This window comes from Lolium rigidum, chromosome 7, assembly GCF_022539505.1.
Source record: "Lolium rigidum isolate FL_2022 chromosome 7, APGP_CSIRO_Lrig_0.1, whole genome shotgun sequence".
Lineage (NCBI taxonomy): Eukaryota > Viridiplantae > Streptophyta > Magnoliopsida > Poales > Poaceae > Lolium > Lolium rigidum.
This window is the reverse complement of record NC_061514.1, coordinates 116,787,965-116,797,795: the sequence shown is the minus strand read 5'-3', so window position 1 is coordinate 116,797,795 and position 9,831 is coordinate 116,787,965. Positions and strand designations below refer to the sequence as shown.

General features: G+C 47.9%; 1 protein-coding gene across 1 annotated transcript; it reads left to right on the top strand.

The window, feature by feature from the left end:
* The first annotated feature begins 3,576 nt into the window (after positions 1 to 3,576).
* Positions 3,577 to 9,338, top strand: LOC124674638 (kinesin-like protein KIN-14F). The gene is made up of 16 exons (XM_047210680.1): positions 3,577 to 3,729; positions 3,844 to 3,987; positions 4,517 to 4,852; positions 4,990 to 5,058; positions 5,234 to 5,425; positions 5,696 to 5,777; positions 5,849 to 5,938; positions 6,016 to 6,195; positions 6,684 to 6,790; positions 7,006 to 7,184; positions 7,320 to 7,484; positions 7,641 to 7,894; positions 7,980 to 8,143; positions 8,236 to 8,415; positions 8,541 to 9,115; positions 9,191 to 9,338. The coding sequence occupies exons 1-16, from the start codon at positions 3,604 to 3,606 to the stop codon at positions 9,336 to 9,338; spliced, it is 2,991 nt and encodes a 996-aa protein (XP_047066636.1). The 5' UTR covers positions 3,577 to 3,603.
* Positions 9,339 to 9,831: the final 493 nt, after the last annotated feature.

The window sequence follows — 9,831 nt, the reverse complement described above, 5'->3', positions numbered from 1 at the left end:
AAGCATACTTGACGTCATACAAACTCAACGCAGACAAGAAGCATGAGTAACTTAAATTTTTAGCATGACTAATTTAAATATGAAGCATGGTTATTTAGAAGCAACAAAGTCAAGCAATCAACTTGAACAGCGTGGAAGCAGAAGCATTGACACAAATACATATATAAAGGAATACATGGATTTGATCTTCAAAAACGCAGAAAATATGAGACATTTAAGCCTTAGGAAATCGGAATTACCTTCTTCCTAATCGTGTAGTCGATGAGGGATCGAGACATTGACTCGAACCGTCGAAGCAGCCTACGGCCCGATGCTTTGACCGGAGTGTAGCCTTGAAGGCCGGGCCGAGCCGCCTCCTACATCTCTTGTGTCGGCCACCGGCGGTCGGTAATCCTCGTCGACGATTCCCCGCGCGTGGTAGCCCGTAGACCCTAATGCTTGTCCGCGCAAGACCTCGGACCCGATGGAGGCGCAAGATTTGGCCTCGGATGGGAGGGCGCACCGGCGCAGCGCCGTTGGGGAGCCGAAGCGCACGAGGCGGGGCAACATGGTCGTGCGGCGGCGTGGGAGAGCAGCGGGCGCGCGGCGGCCGGCAAACCTGAGAGGCGGCGGATCAATTTGGGAGCCGATCTGGACGAGGCTGGCGTGCGTAGTTAATGGGGAATCATCAAAGGTCCGATCATCAAATCCATTGTGGACTGTTTTTTTTTTCTTTTTTTGAGCTGCATTGTGGACTGTTTGATGGAGGCAAGATGTACGGCGTCCGATAGGTCCGATCAATTGTTTCCCATCGGCCTGCGATAGGTAGTATTTACCCCAAAATAAACCCCCAATATACAAGTGGCGTGGAGCGAAGGAGATCTACTACCTCCCAGCACACGCGCGGCCCCACACGCCATAATCCATTCCCGTCTACAATATTAAAGCCACGCAGTACTAGTAGCACTGACGCAGCTGTGCAGGGTGTTGGATCTCATGTGACCGGATCGACCGTTTGAACTTTGAATCCGTCGGTCGAAATCAGACAGAAACAAGAAGTTAGAATGGTGTTTTGAATCTCTGGAGGGGGGCTCCGAGAAAATAAATACTCCACCAGCGAGCTGCACTGCAGGCGGACCGCACCGCCCACACATGAGTACATGACACATGGGGCGTCCCCAACAGCGAACCCCACGGCCGCCGAATCCCGATGCCACCCGAGCATTGGGCATCAGATCCGTTGGCCGGCGTCGTTGTTCGCTGTTGGGAGCTCCATTGCGGACCCTCCTATCTTTCAGCGTGGCAGCTCGGGCCACGGGCACACTCGTTCGCTCGACCACCTTCGTGAGGGCATCTCCAGCGACGCATTTCGGACATTCAAACGGCGTCTGAAATTGTTGAAATAGTCCGCATGCATTTTCTGTGGTGACGTATATTTTTTTTCTCATTTATAAAGTCATAGTTTACATTAATAAAAAAACATAAAAAGACCATAAAAAACTAGGTACTATCTACTGGTCGTCGTCACTAACGAGGTCGATGAACTCCGGCGTCGGTCATGGAAACTGGTACGCCGACGGTGGAGGAGGTAGGGCAGGCTACGGCAACTGCGGCCAGGCCGTCGCCTGCACATGAGGTTGTAGTGAAGGTGGGCAGGGATCCCAGGCCGGAGCAGCAGCCGGAGCGCGGTCGCTGGAACGCGTCGGCGTGGCCGGAGGAGTCGCGGGTCTACCCTGCAGCAGCGCGGACTCGTGGAGCTGGATTGCGAGCCCGTCCCACAAAGCGAGCTCGTTGAGCTCGTCGCGCTCGCTGTTGGTCAGTGCCATGGCAATGGCCTCCTCCTCGGTAATGTTGGGCGGCTGGGTCTCCGAATCCCACGCCGGCCCGCCGTCATCGTGGTCGTATTCTGCCCGCTCCACCTGTTCGTCCTTGTCCTCGTCCTCATCCGCGTCATCGTCCGCGTCCTCTTGGTTGTTCTCCTCTTCTTCCGCGACGATCTCGCGGTCGAAGAACTCGACGTCCCCGAGGTAGCCAGCGCGGCGGCGCGCGTCGAACTCCCACATTCCGAAGGAGATCCAGTTGTAGGACTTGAGCGCGTACGCCAGATCTTGTTGGAGATCTGGCGGCAAGATGGCTCGGCGGCGGCGCACCTCGTCCCGACGCTCTCGGCCCTCGCGCGACACTGGAGGTACTGGCACGCGCCTGGAGTTGAGGTACCAGCCTCCTCTAGGTAGGTTTGCGTCGGGCCATGGCACCGGCCTGTTTTCCTCCGAAAGGCGGCGCGTGAAGTCGATGCGGACGTACCGACCGATCCATGGCTTCTTGCCGGACCGCGAGCCGCTAGCCTCGTGGTCGTTCTTGGTCTTGCGGAAGGGCAAGCATTTCTTCCCCATGGTGTCGGTGGGGTGGATTGTATTGGCTCTGGCAATAGTGTGGTCGGGGAAATGGGCGCCGACAGTGTCCCTTTAAGAGGCTCGGAAGCCATATCGCCTTCAATGTCCTGCCACTACGACGCCGCCCAGCTGCGCACACTCGCGGAAGCCGAGGAGCGCCATTAACGCGGCCCTGGAAAGACTGCAGCGCGCCGCCCGTAAGTAATACCGCGGAAGACGAATTAGTCCCGTGCGAGTTGCCGGGCGAACGACCGCTGCGTCCGTGCAGCATCCGCGGAGACGCAAACGTAGCGCATATTTGGATTATGTTTGCGTCGTCGTGGACGGCCAGTCACTATACATCGCCCCACTGGAGGTGGTACCAAATGAGCATTTTCGGGCCGGACGTGAGTTCAAAATATCGCTACGAGACCGGCGACCTTTGGAAAGTTTCTGTTAAAGCCCACACCCTCTGCCCATACTGATACTCCCACTGCCTCGGGGTCGGAGCTTTTCAAACACTCCCGTCCTCTCCTGCCTACCGTTGGGATACATACAGTTCGAGCTCCACTTCGTCTGCGATCTGCGTGTCCGCCTTCCAGCGAGTTCGGGAGGTTGGCGAGCGACGCGGCGGACGAGATGAGGCTGCTCGGTGGCGCGGCGGCGGAGGACGAGGGGATGGCGCTGCGCAAGGCCGAGGAAGCCGGTGAGTTACTTCTCCTCTCTCTTCCGCGCGCGTCTGGAGGGCTTCCTTGTTTCGCGTGCGCCGTTGCGTTGCTGACTTGGTCGGCGTTTGAATGGCGCCGAGTTGAGCTACAGCGGCGGCGAGGACTGGGTCGAGTGCCCTCTGACGACGCTGATTAATTGGGTTCACTCGCGGCATTCGCACACGGAAGCACACCCAGGAACTAGTGGGATCAGTGTACCATGGCGCTGGCCGCTGGGAGATTAATGTTACTGTACTAATTGTTCGTAATTAGTACTCAGGCTTGCGATTAATATAACTCTACTACAGCATTTAGTGCATGCGACATTAGTTGGTTTAATTGGATCTAAGTACCAGTTGATTAGAGCACAATCACTCAACACTTTCAAAATTACCGGATTCCGTATTTCCTCGACCGTGTTCGTCTGCACGAATCGCAAGGCGAGTTCCTCTGTAATCGTCACAGATTGCCACCTCCCTGAATCTCATCTGGTTTGCCGATACGCAGCCACGCGGAGGTGCGAGGCGGCGCGATGGCTGCGGCAGATGGCGCCGGCGGCGGTGGAGGCGCTCCCGGAGAGGCCGTCCGAGGAGGAGTTCGGCACGGCGCTGCGCAACGGCCTCATCCTCTGCAAGGTCCTCAACCGCGTCAACCCAGGCACCGTCCCCAAGGTACGGACGCACCATAGCCGATTGGGTTCTGGGAGGCAAATGAAATGGGGGACTTCAGATGCTCAATGTGTTGCGTGGAATCTCACTGCTTGTTGTTGTTGTTTGTTTCGGCAGGTCGTGGAGAACCCCGTTGACGCGGTGCAGTCGGCCGATGGGGCGGCGCAGTCCGCCATCCAGTACTTCGAGAACATGAGGAACTTCCTCGTTGCGGTTTGTGAGATGAATCTGCTGACGTTTGAAGCTTCCGACATTGAGAAGGTACGGGGTTGACATAGCATGACTGCATTATCATTGTTCCAAGTATTCCCCTGCTGTTCTAGCTTGTCCCTGTTAAGACAAGTCTTGATTTGCTCAACTGTATAGCCTAAGAAGATTTACTATACTACTAAATTATTTGTTTCATATTTGCAAGACCAAAGAATTAAAGTTTTCATTACGAATTGATGTGGCTATTCTATTGGAAATCATTTCAAGTTTACTCAGACCAAAGAAATACAATGCATTTTTAGAGTATCTTAGTGAGACTGAAATGGGGCAAACATCTTCAACCCAATAAACTTAAGCTAACAGTAGATGTACAACCCCACAGCCATGTTTCAAGTCCTTGTGGTTCTGGTTCAAGGGTTCCTATTTCTTATACTGGGACCTCCAACAGTATTCCATCCAAAATATCTTCATCCAAGCTATAGAGTTTTCTAACACAAAGTATATGTCACTGCTAGTAGTTTGGAATTTAACTTCATAGTTTGAAGATGTGGCATATGAACTCTGCCTCCAACATTGACAGGGTGGTTCATCAATGAAAGTTGTGGACTGCATACTTTGTCTCAAAGCATATCACGAGTGGAAGCTCTCAGGCGGAATCGGTATATGGCGCTATGGGGCTATTGTTAAGATTGCGCCCTCGAGCAAGAGGTTGCCTTCACACTCATCCAGGTTTGGAGGCTCAGCTGACCAGAATCAACAGATGCTGGAATTCGTGCATCTCCTCTCCGAGGTCTCCCTCGAGGAAACTAGAGTCGAAGAAACTCAGCATTCACTTTTCCAGCAGTTTGTTCTTCGAGTTGTGCGCGCATTCCTTCTGGAATGGAGTGAAGCTGATGAGTTACCTTTAGATGATATGGTAGGTAAGTTCTGCTTATTCTTATATATTGTTGACCCTATTAGCAGTACTAGTTTAATTGATGCTTTCCCAAACAATGCTGAACTTTGAACAAAATAACCGTTGGGCTGACTTCCTTATGGTGGTGCATTTTTCAGGTACTTGAAACAATACTTGAGCAAGCATCGAAAGAATTTACCATTCTGCTAGTGTCCCATCGGAATCAGGTGCGGCATCATATTTGTACTCCTCGACATTCTTTTGTTATGATTCTGTAACTTATGTCCACCACTCAGTAGGCAATAGGTTGCATTTGCCAAAATTTGACAATTGTCCCGCCAAAGAAGTTTGCAGTATGCACATGGCTGAAACCCTACTTTTAAAACATATCGTATCTAACAGGTCAGATCACTTTTAAGGAAGATGATGAAAGATGAAAGTGGAGTATGCTCTAAGCTGGAGTTGATCGAAGCTATTTCAAAATCGTTGAATGAGACTACTCTGTCCTTATTCTCTCCACAGCAATTGCCCTGTGATAGCCGCAAACGCCAGGATGGTGGTGGAGGACTTGAACACCAACAAGAAGAGCTTGAGGTAGCAAGCGTTCTGCAATCGGTTGTGCTGCTTTACTTTGTTAGCTGTCAGTTTATAATGAGTGAAACAAATACCAAATTTCATCCTTTAACTCCAGCTTTTCCTTGCCATGGTCCCATTTGTAAGGAAAGCTAACAGTAAAGTTACCCAAAAAATTGTGTACTCCTAACAACAAATGTCATTCTCTAGATTAATATATTCACTCATTTATGTTTTGAATGTTCTTGCATTATGCTGATCATGATTTTCTTTTGAAATCGAAATATTCAGAAGTTAAAGCTGTCCTTTAATGACATGAAATCTCAAGTTGAATCTACTCGAGCTAAATGGGAGGAAGACTTAACGAGGCTAGGTGAGTGATGGTTCTGGAATTTTGTCTGTCATCGTGTTCTTTGATCTCTAAACATTATCGCCATATTGCAGAAAGCTATTTTGAGGCTCAGAACCATAATGCTTACCACAAGTTACTGGAGGAAAATCGTAAGCTGTACAATCAAGTCCAAGATCTGAAAGGTGAACCACAGATGGATTCAGTTCATTTTGTTAGTAGTAAGATATATTGTTACTGACAGCTTCAGTATGCTTCTTAGGTAGCATTCGGGTGTACTGTAGAGTGAAACCTTTCCCGAAGACGCAACCTGATCAACGATCTACTGTTGATCATATTGGAGAAAATGGGGAGATCATGATTATGAACCCTGAAAAGCAAGGAAAGGATGGACGAAAGATATTCTCATTCAACAAAATATTTGGACCTAATGTTTCACAATGTACGTAATTAAACTTCTCTCAGTTTTTGTTCCTTGTGTACTGTAAATCAATTCCCTCCGGTACCTTTCTGAAAAAAGAACTGATGGTTAACCAGAAAGTTATGCTAGATTGCTTAATTTTTTCTACTCCCTCCGTCTCATGAAACTTGTCTGAGATTTGACTAAATTTCGATGTATCTACATACTAAATAGTGTCTAGATATATCCAAATTTTGACAAATCTAAGACAACTTTTGTCAGATGGAGTATAAAGAACAGATGATTCACCAAAAAGTTATGCTAATTTGCTTAGTTATACAGTTATTAGAAAGATAAAATTATTTGCTGATAATTGGTATCGGCGCGATATTAATATATTCCCTTTATCGAAAAAAAATGCACAGTAGAAACATTGTCTGTTGATTCACTCGGAAGTTATGCTAAATTTCTTACTTTGATTTCAACTCTTAATTCTACAAATCTACTCACTTGCATTTTATTTGTAACAGCTGATGTTTATGCTGATACGCAACCACTTATAAGATCCGTGATGGATGGCTATAATGTGTGCATATTTGCATATGGTCAAACAGGATCTGGAAAAACTTATACTATGGTAATTCTTCACATTTAATTTTACCTTGAATTTCAAACCTTTGCTTCTGAAGAACATGTTTAAATCAATAAACACAGTACTATAACAGAATGTTTTCCAATGAAACATTATAAACAAAAAGATAAAGATTTTAAATACTGGAAGTTTTCTTTTCCTGCATTACATGATTTATGTTTGCTTTCTAATTGTACCTTTTGTGTGCATGTTTTACTCAGAGCGGCCCGGATATAACAGCAGAGGGAACCTTGGGTGTGAACTACCGGTCGCTAAATGATCTGTTTGATATTTCTCAAAACAGATCAGATACCACGGCATATGATGTGAGAGTTCAGATGATTGAAATTTACAATGAACAAGTGAGAGATCTACTGATGACCGATGGTTCAACTAAACGATATCCTTTCATGATTGCCCCAAAGAAACTTATTTCATATATCGAATATATTGTGTTACGCTTACTTCCCTTGCTTCACCTTCCAACTTCGCTTCACTAAGTTTTTCTACTGGATTGTTTCTTAACTATTAACACATTAGAGATTCGTAACAATTCTCATGTAAATGGGCTCAACATCCCTGATGCCAATTTAGTGCCAGTAAAGTGCGCACAGGATGTCTTGGATCTGATGAAACTTGGCCACAGAAATCGGGCGGTAGGATCAACCGCTCTTAACGAACGAAGTAGCCGCTCACACAGGTACTCCAAAATTAATTCATGGGATTTTATCTCATACCATGGTTATATCTTTAGTACAATGTCCTCACACTAAAATATCTGGAGATTCTCTCTTGAATCACCTATGACTACATAGGCATAATCACTGCATGCTGTAATTTTGTTGCTCTTCTTCAGTGTGTTGACAGTTCATGTGCAAGGGAAAGAGATCATTTCGGGGTCAACTCTAAAAGGATGCCTTCATCTGGTGGATCTTGCGGGAAGCGAGAGGGTGGACAAATCTGAGGCCGCCGGTGAAAGGCTGACTGAAGCCAAACACATAAACAAATCGTTATCCGCGCTTGGTGATGTCATAGCTGCACTTGCCCAAAAGAGTTCACACGTTCCATACCGAAACAGCAAGCTAACACAAGTGCTGCAAGATGCTTTAGGTACACATAATCTCTTATAACATTTAAAACTTGCTTCGTCCAGAATGCGGACAATGCTAATTATTTGTTTTTTCTTGCAATATAGGTGGTCAGGCAAAGACGTTGATGTTTGTGCATGTGAATCCTGAAGCGGATTCTTTTGGCGAAACAATTAGCACTCTCAAGTTCGCCGAGCGTGTAGCCACCATAGAACTTGGCGCAGCTCGTGTCAATAAGGAAGGCGCCCAGGTCAAGGACCTGAAGGAAGAGGTATGTGTGATATTGTGATGTTGAATTCTGAAACGTCAGCAGGCATTGGTGCTTTGCTTTCATCACTCATGATACGCAACTGTCTTTGTCAGATTGGTAAACTGAAATCGGCATTGGATGAGAAGGAACGTGAAGCAGCACAGCTAAGAGATGTCACAAACAGTATAACCTCTGATAAAAGAAATGCAAGAGCGAGATCACCTCTCACCACCGGCTTGCGCTTCAAGCCTGAAGCTAGGCAGGACTCCAGTGTTGACACTTGCACAAGCGAGGTACTTAACTGTAAAACCACCCTGAAATCTCATGCATTTTTTCCCTTTGTTTTCAAATTTTGTTCAAACACAGAGTGCCTTGCTCACAGAAATGGCCTAAATATAAGACTTGTTCTGTGTTGCAGATCAGAAGCTCGTCATCAGGAAAGCAGAGAAGGTTTCGCTCTCCGCTGTCAGTGCGAGAACTGGACGACAAGTCACCTGTCATCAGCAGGGAACTATACTTCAGTTCACGCAAGTTCAAGACTCCGTCTCCTCCGGTACGGAGTTCATTCTCTTCTGAGAGATCCAGCACCGCGAAAACCGTGGAGAAGACCGAAAGAATCATCGAGTGCACACCCACATCAAAGGTCGTCGAACCGCCTGCAAAAGCGCCGCATGGCAGCAGCAGCGCTAGGAGAACACCCGCGTCCATTCTGACCGAGCAGAGCCTACGGAAATTCCGAGACTCGGAGGAGAACAGGAGCGCAAAACCACCTGTTCGAGAAAGCATGACGAAGAGCAGGCTTGACAGTGCACGGAAAGAGGAGGAGCAGCAAACGTCAGGCGCTAAGGTGAGGTCGGAAGCCAGGGTCAGGAAGAACTGGTCTGACATGGAAAACGAGTTCGGCAACAGCGAGCCGACCTTCCATTCCAGCCGGAAGGCGAAGAAGCTCCTGCCGCAGCCGGCGACGAGGCAGTCCCAGACCATTGATCTCAGGTACGAACAACTCCTCATGTACCTCTGCATCACTTGGCAACGCGTTCACTCACAAGAGGCGTTCTGTTTGGGTGTTGTCAGGGCATCGGTCCGGGAGATGGAGGCCGTGACCGAAGGGAAGCATCGCCGGAACAGGCCGCCGCACGCCGAGAGGACCAACGTCCCCTTGCCGGAGACGCGCCGCAGCGTCTCCCTGCCGCGCGGGAAATTCGCGCCCGTGTGAATCTTGTGGCTGGATTTGGGTACTTCCATTCTTTGATTGTTGCGATGGCGTCGTGTGTGTGATGCCACATACTTTGTGTCATCTGGTCCGATCTGCATGCTTCTACGGTAGAACCGTAGAAGGAACATGAGGATCGATCACGTTGGTCAAGTTCGTTCATTTGTTTTTTCGTTGATTCGTCCTCGACAGATCTCGCGTTCTTTGTACATTGTGGCGGACTGGCGGTTTGCTATCATATTTTCATATAGTGGCAACCGAAAACTGAAACTGGTTCTTTATTTTTCGACTACGTGTATCCGTGCTACCATTAAATTATGTTGTTGTTGCAGAGACTAAATGCAATTGATTTCTTCGCGATATTAATATAGCCTTTATTGAAAAAAAAAATATATAAAACATGATGAAGGTCATGTGCAGTTGGGTAAGGTTGTTCTGCGCTGTCAGGTTGTGCAGTGGCAACCGGAAACTGAAACTGGTTCGTCTTTTTTTGACT